The 15,253-nt window shown below is 48.9% G+C and overlaps 1 protein-coding gene across 2 annotated transcripts in view; it reads right to left on the reverse strand.

Moving 5' to 3' along the window:
• The window catches only part of slc12a5a (solute carrier family 12 member 5a), a 310,680-nt gene extending 296,165 nt beyond the window's left edge, over positions 1 to 14,515 (reverse strand). The window contains exon 1 of one of the 2 annotated variants that reach the window (XM_056272751.1): positions 14,360 to 14,515. In XM_056272751.1, coding sequence (XP_056128726.1) covers positions 14,360 to 14,515 — 156 coding nt within the window. Of the gene's footprint in view, positions 1 to 14,349 lie in introns of both variants that reach the window. The other variant, XM_056272750.1, reaches the window with a different exon arrangement.
• Positions 14,516 to 15,253: the final 738 nt, after the last annotated feature.

The following is a 15,253-nucleotide window of genomic DNA, read 5'->3' on the forward strand; positions in this document are numbered from 1 at the left end:
TGCAGTAATTCTCCACATGTGTGTACTCATGTAGGAAAAAACTGCAGTAATTCTCCACGTGTGTACTCATGTAGGAAAAAACTGCAGTAATTCTCCACGTGTGTGTACTCATGTCCCACTAAATGCCATGCCTGTATGAATGCAGTATGTGGTAGCACCGACTTCAGCGTCCTCCGGGAGGCCGACATGCCTACTTTAACCGCCACCACTGCACGACATCCGCTGAGATGGACCGGCCATGTCCTCCGCATGTCTGACTCCTTCCTCCCGAAACAAGTCCTTTACTCCCAGCTCGTGACGGGAAAACAGGGAGGCCTGGAGACCGGCTGTCCGTGACGGTGCTGCGCGCTACAACCATGACCGGCACCGCGCTGCTGAAAACAAGCGCAGACTCAGAGAGGAGCGAGTTACCAGAAAGACCCAAACCACATCCCGAACCACTTCTTCACACCCTTTCCCACACGGCCCCGAAATACATGCCTCCAGGACCGGCCTCTACACCCACCCGAAGACCCACAAGGACCCAGAAGGAGGATAGTCATACTCGACCCTGAGTGACCACCGATGATGATAATGATGATGATGGGGCGATGATGATGATGATGATGATAATGATGGGATGATGATAATGATGATGATGATGATGATGATAATGATGGGGGTGATGATAATGATGATGATGATGAGTACCTGTGTAGCCTTGTCTAACTGTATGGAGGTGTATGCTATGTAGCTAACATATAAATGTGGGTATGTTTGGAGGTGAACTTCTATTTTGATGGACAGGCTGTGTTAACACCTGTCCTCCAGTAGGACAATAAATAATCTCTCTATCCGTCTGTCTGTCTGTCTATCTATCTATCTATCTATCTATCTATCTATCTATCTATCTATCTATCTATCTATCTATCTATCCGTGTCTGTCTGTCTATCTGTCTGTCTGTCTGTGCCTGTGTGTCTGTCTGTCCATCTGTGTGTGTGTGTGTGTGTGTGTGTGTGTGTGTGTGTGTGTGTGTGTGTGTGTGTGTGTGTGTGTGTCTGCCTGTCTGTGTCTGTGTGTCTGTCTCTTTCTGTCTGTGTCATCTGTGTCTGTATGTCTGTCCATCTGTGTGTGTGTGTGTGTGTGTGTGTGTGTGTCTGCCTGTCTGTGTCTGTGTGCCTGTCTCTTTCTGTCTGTGTCATCTGTGTCTGTATGTCTGTCTGTCGGTGTTTCTGACTGTCTGTGTGTCTGTCTGACTGTCTGTCTGTCTGTCTGTCTGTCTGTTTGTCTGTGTGTCTGACTGTATGTGTGTCTGTCTGACTGTCTGTCTGTGTCTGTCTGTCTGTCTGTGTTTCTGACTGTCTGTGTGTCTGTCTCTGTGTGTTTGTCTGACTGTCTGTCTGTGTCTGTCTGTCTGTGTCTGTCTGTCTGTGTGTCTGTCTGTGTGTCTGTCTGTGTGTCTGTCTGTGTGTGTGTCTGTCTGTTTGTATGTCTGTGTCTGTCTGTGTGTGTGTCTGTCTGTTTGTATATCTGTGTCTGACTGTCTGTCTGTCTGTGTCTGTCTGTGTGTCTGACTGTCTGTGTGTGTGTCTGTCTGTCTGTCTGTCTGTCTGTCTGTCTGTCTGTCTGTCTGTCTGTCTGTCTGTGTGTCTGACTGTCTGTCTGTCTGTGTGTCTGACTGTCTGTCTGTCTGTCTGTCTGTCTGTCTGTGTGTCTGACTGTCTGTGTGTCTGTCTGTCTGTCTGTCTGTCTGTGCCTGTGTGTCTGTCTGTCCATCTGTGTGTGTGTGTGTGTGTGTGTGTGTGTGTGTGTGTGTGTGTGTGTGTGTGTGTGTGTGTGTGTCTGCCTGTCTGTGTCTGTGTGCCTGTCTCTTTCTGTCTGTGTCATCTGTGTCTGTATGTCTGTCTGTCGGTGTTTCTGACTGTCTGTGTGTCTGTCTGACTGTCTGTCTGTCTGTCTGTCTGTCTGTCTGTCTGACTGTCTGTCTGTGTCTGTCTGTCTGTCTGTGTTTCTGACTGTCTGTGTGTCTGTCTCTGTGTGTTTGTCTGACTGTCTGTCTGTGTCTGTCTGTCTGTTTGTCTGTGTGTCTGTCTGTGTGTCTGTCTGTGTGTGTGTCTGTCTGTTTGTATGTCTGTGTGTCTGTCTGTTTGTATATCTGTGTCTGACTGTCTGTCTGTCTGTGTCTGTCTGTGTGTCTGACTGTCTGTGTGTGTGTCTGTCTGTCTGTCTGTCTGTCTGTCTGTCTGTCTGTCTGTCTGTCTGTCTGTCTGTCTGTCTGTCTGTGTGTCTGACTGTCTGTCTGTCTGTGTGTCTGACTGTCTGTCTGTCTGTCTGTGTGTCTGACTGTCTGTCTGTCTGTCTGTCTGTCTGTCTGTCTGTCTGTCTGTCTGTCTGTCTGTGTCTGTCTGACTGTCTGTCCGTCCGTCCGTCCGTCCATCCGTCCGTCCGTCTGTCTACCGAGCTACTGGAATAAACAACGGGACTGAGTCCATACTTGTGTAGTACGGTCAACACAAAGACAGTCCAGCAGCTTGGACATATGAGCTTTTCCACGATGCTTTGTTCCCGTTATCGTTTGCCACAGAGCTCCAGACAGAAAAAGATGCATTTGTCACCGTCTGTCCGAAACCTCGTCTCTCACAGCCAATCTGCTAAAGGTCAGTATAAAATGTCAGCGATGAAGAGGCAGCATCCCTCGTTCACCATTCGTGAAAAAGAAGAAAACGGCAGACACAAGACGGCCGTACGGCGAAAACCGTGAAAACCTAGCAGAAACGAGGCAACCTTCATCCTCTGCAGGCCCCGCTGTCCTCTTCCTCACGCTGACCTCTCTGCTGCAGCTAAAGCTTTGAGGGTACACTTTCATAACAGACCTGCGTGACTCATTTGGAGAGCCATGACTCCCCCCGTGACTCCCCCGTGACTCCCACCGAGCACCGGTAGAGCGATGTCTGTGTTTACCAACAACAGACCAGAACCCCATTATTCCAGAATCAAAGGGGCTCTCTCCCATTCACACAGCATCAATGGTGGCGCTGAGACAGGAAGTCCTGAACACACACACACACACACACACACACACACACACACACACACACACACACACACACACACACACACACACACACACAAGAGGTTCTCCTGGCCTGATAACAATGAACCAGTCAACAGACAATTATCATCATGGGATAATCACCTATTAGTCACCTTAGTAATGGTCTAATTTAGTCTCATTTAAGTAACAATAATAACGACAACGATCAGAATGATAATAAAATAGTGGTAACGATGGGAATAACAACACAACGTGGTTCTAACAAGGACACACAGTCATGTCATCGGCATACACCGGTCTCTGCTCTGGTTTGGATGGACATAGGCCAGCACAAGCAACCTCAGAGAACACAACACACTGAATCCAATGCAGACTAACACACTTGTTTACGGGACGTTAGACATTTGGATAATTTCGTTGTCGTTTGCTGTGATTTTGTGTTGTTGCTATATGGAAATTCTGTCTGCTCTGTTGTCAGCAAACAAAATGCTCCGTATCCAAAACCGGCTTTAATGGACGGTCATAACATCTCGGACCATGTCATGTAGTCAAGACTGAAGTCACACACACACACACACACACACACACAGACACACACTTCTAAACTAGAGAGATGACTGTGACCAACACGAGTCTGGTTTTGGTCGTTGATGTAGTTTTTTGGCTGGACCGGCCAACCAACGACGTCACTGGTAAACACAGAAGGGGGAGTTACCCTATCATCTGTTGCATAGCAACGGGCTAGCATAGCATAGCAGCTTCCCATGGCCTTACCGTCTCACCATCCCACTTCTGACACCAATGTAGCGAATTCGGGGGGGCAGCCGGGAACTGCCGCAGCCGGGAGGCGAACCCAGGTCTCCCGCATCACGGGCGACTGCGTTAACCAGTCGACTAAAGGGTCCGACCCGTTAGCCAAGGGCTAGCGAGTCCAGACATCCGTGGTCGGCACATTATGAAGGCACGGGACAAGATTTTGATACCGGAAGCGTTCTGGTTTCTGTAGCCCGAGTAGTGCTGACCAATCACGTTTGAGTAGGCGGTGATTTCTCCAGCAACACGCTTTGGTTGCGTGTTCGCGTGGGGAGCGGAAGGGGTGGAACGCAATGGCGGGAATGTTTTCTGGACCTAAAACGCCTACTAAACGTGTAGATGTCTGTGTATTGTGTGGAGAAGCGCTCGACTCGTGTCGGCTGCTTGTGAAACAATCCAGTCGTAGACGTCGTCTCTCAACTCCAGCTCCATTCACGCGTCTCAAGTCGCCGATCTGACTGTCAACAGCGACGGGCGCACGGAAGAGGAAGTCGTCACAGGAAACGGAAGCAAGCAGCCAGCAGCTACACCGGAAGCCCCCGAAATATTGGCCATTTCCTTTTTTTTTTGTATTGAACCGCAAATACAAACAGCTTGACTTTGAGATCGTCACAGTACACGGGGAACGGGTGTATAGAAACATAATGAAGAAGAGCAAACTCCACAGATAAGAGATCGAAATGATATTCCATAAAACAAAACAGAGAACAATACCTGAAAGGGCCAGGGCTTGTTTTGTCAATCATATTCTTCTATTATACTAGAAAGTGTCATTTAATTCTTCTTTTTCATGAATTTCAGGGCTTTTGTGGGAGAAAGAAACTCATTACAAAACGTAGGTTTCACTTTCATATACTCCGATAGTGTTAACCAGATAGGAGGTCATCTTTGTTGTCCGTGACAAGTCCATCAATAATGTCCTTGTGAGAGAAGTTTCCAAGTTTGAAGACTTTTGGGAACAACCGGTCACGTGCTAAATCGTAATCAGACGATATTGCGGTTTAGCTCTGGGTTCTGACATCGTGTCGTTCCGTACCCGCGTACTCTTGCGTACCTGTACACACTCTGTTTATTGGTGGATCGCAAACCAACCAGGTGTATGCTGCCATCTACTGTATCGAAGAAGAAGAAGAGTGCGCATGCGTCATCAACTACGCGATAATTATGTCGTCGCGCCAGCGTAGGAAAGGACGCCGACTGCAAGGGCCCGAGCTCATACGATGGAGTCGCCCTTAGAAAAACGAGAGACATCCGCAAATAGAAACGGATGAAAGAGGAGGGGGCGTTAACAGATGATTAGAGTAGGTATATTTGCAGTTAAATTAATTTCTCTTTCAAATCAAACATCCCAAGATATGAGTGCAAAGTACTGTTGTTACAACTGCATACAAATAGTACTGGGACCACTACAGAAGACTGCGGATGAACAGCTACTATGCAGAAATTCCCATTATAGACACTACTGCTGACCATCCCTGCAACCAACTGGCCACAGTTTTGCACATTGACCACACACGGTCCCGCCATCGAGGTCCAGGTTTTGACCTAGTCTTGTCTTTTTTCTTGCCGTCAGCACAACCAGAAGCAGAATGTGCCAGTCATGTTTCCATATACCGGGAATTAGACTTGGTGGGTGACTCAGTAGGAACACTTAGACGCAACATATAATTTTCAAGGCAATTTAAATACACTATATTGAGAGATAAACGCTGTGTTCTTTGTTTGGTCAATTCTGGGATTTCCGTGTAGGCCTACGTCAAACCAGTGAATGTGTTACGCAATGCCAATAACACCTCTGACAGTTCAACAGCTGCACTGGAAATGCTTTTTCTGCAGTGTGGATATCATGAAGTGAAGTTCCTCGTACGACGAAAAAGGGATTTCTATGTATTTGAAATACACGAGAAGATCAGATAATATCACTAAGGTAGACGTACCGTATAGGGGGCAGCGCGAGATGAGAAGAGATAGAAGATAGAAGAGATAGCGATACGTCTCTGTGAAATACTCTATGTATGTCAGCAGGTCATTAGGCTGCGTTTGTGTTGTTGTTGTTGTTGTTATTGTTACTCTCTCATGCTGGGTCATTCTTCTCCCCAGTGTATCAGAACAAGCAGCAAAGGGAACATCATGACACAGATGAAACCTGGGCCAAGCCGGCCTCCATGCTGTCGGACCAGAACACCGAGGAATGACTGTGTTGGCAGAGCTTGTCAGGGTGGAGATACTGTGTGCATAAACAAGAACAAGTTAAACCTGGAACCTCCTGATGGCTCAGTCAGTTAACTTCTCACTCCCTGTTATTGTTCAAATAGATCTTGAATTTTCACTGCCCGATGTTGTTATTTAAGGATTTAAATGGTCTTGCTCCTACGCACATTTCTGATTTACTGAGCCGGTATGTGCCACCTCGGCCATTAAGATCTGCATTTGGAGCCCTGCTGGTTATTCCCAGGTCTCGGTTTGTTACAAAGGGTGATGGGGTGTTCGCTGTCGGAGCCCCCACACGATGGAACTGTCTTCCTGTTGACCCCAGAAAAACCAGGTCTCTAGCCTCTTTTAAATCTGGTCTTAAACCATTTCTTTCTATGAAAGCACATACAAATGTTTGACATTTGTTTTTATTTACACTGTTTATTTTTGTACTCTTACTTATTTGGTCTTATTTTTGCATTGTCTGGTTTTATTTTTTTGTGAAGCACTTTGTAAAATTGTTTTAGAGAAGTGCTATATAACTAAAGTTATTATTATTATTATATTATTACTACTAGTAGTAGTACTACTACGGCTACTACCACACCACTACTACTAGTAATAATAATAATAATAATAACACCGGCTACTACTACTACTACCACTACGAGTACTTCTGGCTGCTCCCGTTTGGGGGGGGGGGGGCTAAGAGTACATATTTCACCATTTTACAACGCTGTACTCTAGCTAGTGGTCACACCCATATTTGCATATGAAACTGGTTGTTGGTTTCAGTCGTTAGGCACTGTATGGTACTGTACTGTTTTATAAGGGCGGGGACACCTGCAGTCAGTTTAGACCGAAGAGGTCACCTAGATCAGTGTTTCTCAACCGGGGGTCCGCGGACCCCTAGTGGTCCGTGGTGTAATTGCAAGGGGTCCGTGAAAATAAAATATCTTTAAAAAAAAGATCCTATGACATTTATAGAAATAGGATTATTTTACTCAAATGTGACTGAGACCTTTACCTACCTAAACTATAAAGGGTAACAGGACTTTTTTCTCTAATTACATCTGTTTCACAAGTGCAATTTATTGTATTTTAATAAGAGATCTCGCTCCCGTTTGCATTGTTAAAAGTTACTGCATAAGAATTCTGTTTAGTTACATATATCTGAAAGTTACTGAATACATATTCTGTGTTGTTACATATATCTGAAAGTTACTGAATACATATTCTGTTTTGTTACATATATCTGAAAGTTACTGAATACATATTCTGTGTTGTTACATATATCTGAAAGTTACTAAATACATATTCTGTGTTGTTACATATATCTGAAAGTTACTGAATACATATTCTGTTTTGTTACATATATCTGAAAGTTACTGAATACATATTCTGTTTTGTTACATATATCTGAAAGTTACTGCATAAGAATTCTGTTTTGTTAACTATATCTAAGTTACAACTGAATGCTCTTATTTTTGCCCCAAAGAGTGAATAAATGCTATAATGCAATTTAAAATGCAGTTTCTACTGTTTCTATCAAATTGCAACCCCCCTCCCCCAAGATCAGGTGGAGGGGTCCTCAGGGTAGATCAAAAATACGCAGGGGGTCCAGGACCCCAAAAAGGTTGAGAACCACTGACCTAGATGATGATGAAACGCATCTGTCAATAAACGCTGTGTCCGGATGACCTGATTCAACCTTCTTTGACTTATTGAGGGACTTTTCTCGTTTTCTCGTTTTAAGTCGCATATGCTAGTACGACTCCAACCCCAGTTGCAGATATCGTTGCTTTTATCAAGAAAGCACTCTTGTTTTAGGAGAACATGACTTATTTCAAGATGTTTACTCGGAAGAAGAACAAAGATGATCTTTTAACAAAGTTTCTCGTTAGTGAAAATTCCTTTTAAACACATTTTATAATCATGAAACAAGTGTACTCTCTTGAAACAAGCACTGTTTTCTGCCAGTAGCAAGGACATTTTACCAGCAACCTCTTGAAATTAGCATGATGCGACTTAAAACGATGTGATGTGATCCCTGTGACGGCCCGGCGGCCTGTCCAGGGTGTCTCCCCGCCTGCCGCCCAATGACTGCTGGGATAGGCTCCAGCACCCCCGCCACCCTGACAGCAGGATAAGCGGTTTGGATAATGGGCGGATGGACCTAAAACAATATAAAATACTTGGATAAGCCCCCCCCCCCCCGAGTCACTCTCTACTCTGCTCTGCAATAAAAGGCAAAACATATTCTAAAAGAAAATGTTATTACTCACCAGCTTTTCTGCCACATTTAAGGGGAAAAAACCCCCATCAGCTAGCAATACCATAAGCTAACAAACAATCACACACACACACACACACTCGATCTGCTCAGTCTCATCTTGGCTGGTGGATAACCACAGCGGTCAACATTAATAACAGACCACATTATTTAAAGAACCACCCAAATCCGACCCCAGAACAGTTTGCATGGCGTGGCCCCAGGCACGGGTCTACAACATTTCTAGGAGTCCAAGTGAATTGAGCGGCACAGATCCCACCGTCCTCCGTTGTCTTCCATTATCACCTCAGCATCGACAACATGGAAAGGACGTTGGGACCAAATCCTAAAAACACCACCCAGTACCATCCAGGTCCAGTTGTCGAAGGAATGACGGCGGTTGAGAACCTCGCCACAGCAGTACACTGGCGGCGTCCCGCCGAACGAACGACTCCCAACACGCACGTGTGTGTGACAAAATAGCTGGGTGATTTTATAAATGATGGTTGCCGACGGTTTACCTTCAGCCCAAGGACAGAAAACCTCTTTTTTTTCCTTTTTTTTTAGAAATTGGAGACAAGGTTACCAACAATTAGATGAACAAAGGTAGTAGTATCAAGTAGTATCAATAGTAGTATCAATAATGATAATGATGATAATATGTGGGTGTAGTTTGTGTCGCAGCGAGAGGTGGAGAGCGTGGAGTGGCTCCGTCACATCAGCAACAGGCCCATAAAGGGTTAATAATTAGTCACATCTGATTTGTGTTACTGATGAGCGTTATATATGTTTCTCCAGGCGGTGATCTGCAGTACGCTGGACCCACCAGAGCCGATGGCAACGGAATCAAGTCCGTTTTTAAACTGAGACGTCAAAGTCAACTATGAAGTGGTCTGTAGTGTGTCGTTTTGGAGTCGATAAAACTGGTGCGTCCATATCAAGTCAAGTTTAGACCTCATCTGATCTCATAATCAGCCGCTTCTCCGGGCGCGGGTCGCGGTGGCAGCAAGCTAAGTAGGGCACTCCAGACGTCCCTCTCCCCAGCAACGCCCTCCAGCTCCTCCTGGGGGATCCCAAGGCATTCCCAGGCCAGATTGGACATGTAGTCCCTCCAGCGAGTTCTGGGTCTACCCCGGGGTCTCCTCCCAGTTGGACGTGCCTGGAAAACCTCCAAAGGAAGGTGCCCAGGAGGCATCCTGATCAGATGTCCGAACCACCTCAACTGGCTCCTTTTGACACAAAGGAGCAGCGGCTCTACTCCAAACTCCCTCCGGATGTCTGAGCTCCTCACCTTATCTCTAAGGCTGAGCCCAGACACCCTACGGAGGAAACTCATTTCACCCGCTTGTATCCGCAACCTCACCCTTTTGGTCACCACCCAAAGCTCATGACCGTAGGTGAGGGTTGGAACGAAGACCGGCTGGTAAATTGAGAGCTTTGCCTCCCGGCTCAGCTCCCTCCTCACCACAACGGTCCGGTACAACGTCCGCATCACTGCTGATGCTGCACCAATCCACCTGTCAATCTCCTGCTCCACCCTACCCTCAATCGTGAACAAGAACACGAGACACTTGACCCCCTCCACTTGAGGGAGCAACTCATCCCCAACCCAGAGGCAGCGATCCACCATTTTCCAGTAGAGAACCGTGGCCCCCAGACTTAGAGGTGCTGACTCTCATCCCGGCCATTTCACACCCAGCGGCAAACCACCCCAGTCCATGCTGGAGGTCACGTTCTGATGGAGCCAACAAAAATGTAAATTTAAAAAATTTTTCCATTTAGACCATCCATCAGATTCCCCTGTATGGACCACCGCTTGTCACTAGACGGCGGAATGATGGACGAGCTGGTTTCTATATAACTTTGTGCCGCTCTGCTGCGTCCGGCGTACTCCGGGTCCTATTCTCGCTGCTTGGAGAAACAAACAGCATTTATCACTGACACAAATCAGCCGACTAGTTTTAACCCTCTACAGCACAGCCATTCTGCCTCCAGCCCACACAAAAACTGCACCCCACCGCCACAGACGAGGATGATGACAATAATAATAACGGTCGTTGTTTGTTTGGAGATAGAGGGCTCCTGAAGGTCACCGGCAGCAAACAGGTAAAAAGGCCTCACCGCTCGCTTCACCGACTGCAGTCATATAAAACGTCCAGCCTGCACCAAGCACATCACAGTGGGCAGCCGCCGATCTAATAAAGACATATCTCCGGACATCTCTGCAGGGTCAAGGGCAGATGGGAGTGCGGTGGGGGTGCAGACGGCTCTTCCTCCTTGAGCCAGTTGTTGTTGTCAAACCCTTTCGGCTGGGTGACGGAGCAAACTAAACTCACACCTTCCTACGGATCAATAGAAACGGGATCGTCAGTCCCGGCCAAGGGCGAAGGATTCGAACACGGGACCGTATCGTCACCTCAGTAAGGGTCTTATTGAGAGGGCCCGGATAGACGCTGGGACAATTACATTGGGGGGAAATCGCCAACAAGGGCGTGATTACTGGCCGTGCCTCGGAGGTAGGGAAGGTCGTTTGGTAACTGGAGAGTTGCCGGTTCGATCCTCGGCTCCTCCATGCAAAAATGTCGAGGTGGCCTTGAGCAAGACACCGAAACCCGAACTGCACCCGATGAGCAGGTTGTTACCTTGCATGGCTGACGCCACCGTCGGTGTGTATGTGTGTGTGTGCGTGTGTGTGTATGTGTGTGAGGCATTCATTGATTGCAAAGCACTTTGAGAGGCTGGTGGAGCTAGAACGGCGCTACATATAAATGCAAGCCATTTACCGTTACACTGACTCAGATGTGAGCGCCAGCATACGCACACATGCACTTACAAACACACACACACACACACACATTCCCCTACGCAAGGGTGCAGGCATGCGAGAAAACATGCACCTGCGTGTGTTGGCATGCTATCAAAACACCTGGATCAATACTGACGTATAGCGAAACCTGACGGCTAAACGTAGACATCCACACAAAGGCCAGATCCATCAATTATCCTCGCAATCAGATTTATCGGATTACTCACTCTCCCGTCATAAATGGGCTCACAGGATTATCAGCCTCCCAGCCCACCCGGTAAAAAAATAATGATCTAGTTTCGTGCCCGCTGAGGCCCCGCCGAACAACTAACAGAGCGCTAAAATATCCCTTCACTCCAGTGGGGGCTTGATGTCATGAACAGCGTCGGCTCTATCCGAAGCGACTCCACCTCTCCGAGAGGCCCCTTTGCGAGACAACACGGGTGAAAATATTCTCTGGCGTCACCATGGCAACGGCAGCCGGTGGGATGCAGAGACGAGGGTCTCCGCCGGGCTGCAGCTGAGCCAGCGTACAACCATTGTAGGGGGGGGAGGGGGAGGGGGGGGGAGTCCTTCTGCCGTCGCGCCCAACCTCTTAAGGGGGAACACGAGGAAGCGCGGACATCTTTTTTTCTCCCGACGCTCCGCAGGAATGATTGATGGGACACCGGCGTGATTTCTCCTCCGCTAACCGAACACCGAGAAGCGCTGACGAGGCATAGCGTATGCTGATTTCCTCACCCAGGTGGGACGTATCGACCCCGAGAGGCACGCCGTGGCCTTACCGGAGCCGCGAGGGGAAGGCCGGACCGGTAACGAGCAGCCGCAGCCCCTCACTTGCGTGGTCGGCGGGTTTACTAGGGGCTATCTGTCAGCCCTGTCTGAGATTTAACCTTGGCACTGGAGCCGTGCCGCCTCTCCCAGATCTGCTGATGCGCAGCCACGAACCGGGGCCGCTGACAGCCGAAGGGATAGCCGAGCAACGTCAAACACACGCATGCAATAAGATTGGCATGTGTAGAGGACCAGCATGTGTAGAGGACCAGCATGTGTAGAGGACCAGCACGGCGTCTAGTCTCCGAAGGTGCTCAGGCAGCTACCACTGACCGCAGGTCAGATTAGAAACCCCTACGACTGGGCATCCTCGGTTGGAATCTGACTTAGGGTCTTTGCTGCCATGTGTTCCCTTCTCTCTATCCTCTATTTCTTGTCAAATAAATACGAATGCCGTAAAAAATAAAACATCCGAGATCACGTTTTTATTTGGATGCTGATTTACTTGAATGATCCCCGTGGGGAAATGACGCTCTGCATGTGACCCGTCCTAGCTGTGTAGCTGGGAGCAGTGGGCCGCCGCCGCCGCCGCCGTGCAGCACCCGGGGACCAACTCCAGCTCATCTCGCCACGCCTCGGGCAGGGGCACAGACAGGAGTAGTAACCCTAACATGTCTTTTTGATGGTGGGGGAAACCGGAGAAAACCCACCGCAGACACGGGGAGAAGATGCAAACTCCACACAGAAAGGACCCGGGATGACCCCCAAGGTCGGACAACCCCAGGGTTCGAACCCAGGACCTTGTTGCTGTGAGGCGACAACACTAACCACTGCGCCACCGTGCCGCCAAACTTTCTGATAGCTTAATGTTGGAGAACGCCATAGTCCGGTGAACGCCATAGTCCGGGGATATATTCTGAAATGTCACGGACTGCAGAGCTTGCCATGGTGCTAAAATGGCGGCGACAACATGGCCAAGGTAACGCAGGCCGACATGAACGTCAGTATGGCGCTACAATACAGCGGGCCGGCGGAGCTCTGATGTTAAGGGCCCAAATAAGCAGCGCCACCTTAAAAGTGTTTATGGGAATCTGGGGAGGCAGCACTAACTGAACTGAACTGTCATTAATGCATCGGCCTTCATGATGAGTTGGGCTCAGTATGACCATGCTGATCCATTTGCAGAGGGTTTTTTTTTAATTTGCATTTGAATAGACCTGAATTATCGCGCCCCTTCCTAGTGCTAAGAAGCAGGCCGTCATGCCAACTGCCTCCATCCCAGGTCCTGCGGGAACTCCGTCCACTTGGAATTTGTTCTGCAAAGCTGCACTTCGTTTGGCTCGTCATCTTCAACGCCTTGACTGGCTCAATCTGGTACATTGGGGATGAGATTGGAAGGCAACGGCTCGACTTCCCCGGTATTCCTTAAGGCCGTGGAGGACTTCTAACGAGGAAACAGCTTAAAGGAAGTATTCAACGACCCACAGCACCTAGAGACAACAGGCACCAGAGCCTCTTTTTAAAAATCCTGCAGCAATAAAGAAAGCAAGTGTAAGTTAAGCCCGGAAAGTCTCCATATCTTTGTACCAAACCAGGCGAGCAAATTTCACCACTTAGGACGATGACACTTTGTGCGCGCCAACGGAGTGTGTAAGTGTTCCGCTTCATGCAACAGAAACACTGCACAAGTTCCCATTATGTTCCCATTATGTTCCCGTTATGTTCCCATTATGTTCCCGTTATGTTCCCATTATGTTCCCATTATGTTCCATGCTATGGCTGCGAGAACACGTGGAACGGGAAACCTTTGCTGCTGGTGCTCATCAAGAAGCTGCGCAGCGGGAAGGCCATTAAGAAAGCAAACACAAGTGAGACAACACGTGTCTGTCTGCATGTGCGTGTGTGTGCGTGTGTGTGGTGGTGGTGGTAGGTAATCGGCACATTTCTGCGTGTGATGTGACTCAGTGCGGACCAGAGGACGGTGAAGGAGTAGGTGCCCAGAATCAGAATCACGTGTCTGGGTGTCGGGAGCACCGGCGACCATGCCTCCTTCATGCTACGTACTTCAGCGGACAGTCGCCTTTAGTTTCTGCAACAGAAGCAAAAACCACGTCGAGAAGCGCCCGCGGCCCCAAACCATCTGGGTTATTTTGCGCAATGCACCTGTGGCGACAGGAGCAGGGCTGGAGAGAGAGAGGGGGGAGACGCACACTTGGCGGATGGAAATAAGCACTGACCGGGCAGTGCCCTAGCGGGGGGCTATTACAGATTCAAGTCACACACCTCTTGTCTGTAGGTCTGGAGACAAGTGGGGGGTGGGGGTGGAGGGGGAGGGGGGGCATCCAGCAGCAGCAAATCATTAAGGCTAGCTGTGTAGCCTGCGTGGATAACGACCAGACGGGGGGGGGGGGTGGAGGATAATAATCAAGGCAAGCCAGCCATGAACATCTGCCTACCTTTCAGCACCACCACCACCTCGGCGTCGGCGGCGTCCTCCTCTTTGTCCGCTCCGCATCTGGACGTTGTCGGCTCGTCTCCTTCAAACAGCTGGTTCACCTCCCCCTGCATGTCTGCCCCGCGCCGGTCGGAGTCGCTCTTGGAGACGGTGAACCTCTGGCTCATGGTGGGTGGTGGTGGTGGTGGGGGGGGGGGGGTCGCGGTACGTCCGCCGCGGTGGTGGCGTTCGGGCAAAGCGACGGTCGGTTCGGACGGGGGGGGGGGTCTTTCTTCAGCGATGCCGAATGATGCTAATTGCTGACGGAGGGTGAGGGGGGAGGAGGCACGCAGGGTGACGGTAGAAAAATAAAGATGACTTGTCCACTTGCTCCTCCACCTGTTCCCGTGAGTCGCGCTCCCGGACCGCCGCCGCCGCCGCGTTGGAGGAACTGCGGCTTCTTTTCTTTTCTTTTCTTTTTTTTCTTCTTTTCTTTCTTTTCTTTGGCGTGTGTGTGCGTGTGTGTGTTCGGTGCCGTGAAGCCGTCTCATCAACCGGTGTCTGGCGAGTGACCGCGGATCTGGGTCCTAAAGCCGGCCAGGTTCGTGCGTTTTTTTTTTCTTCCACGCACTATATATTCAGATTCTTCTTCTTCTTCTTTAATCCATAACCACGTTGGTTTTAAATGGCGAAAAATGTGTTCGTCGTTTGACCCTTTCTGTACGACGAGCCACATTTAGCCCATGATATAATCAGAGGGTTCACAGGGTGTCGCCTTTTCTGAAACTTTATTCCGTAACGACGTCACAATCAAGTTTAAATGTGATGTGACCGGTTATTTTCTTGCCCGGCGCGGGATTCGATACGAGATGTACTGCGCCACAAGGCGACATCGCTAACCGCTCGGCTAAAGGTCCAGACCCGTT

The sequence above is a fragment of the Lampris incognitus genome, chromosome 2 (genome assembly GCF_029633865.1).
Source record: "Lampris incognitus isolate fLamInc1 chromosome 2, fLamInc1.hap2, whole genome shotgun sequence".
Taxonomy (NCBI): domain Eukaryota; kingdom Metazoa; phylum Chordata; class Actinopteri; order Lampriformes; family Lampridae; genus Lampris; species Lampris incognitus.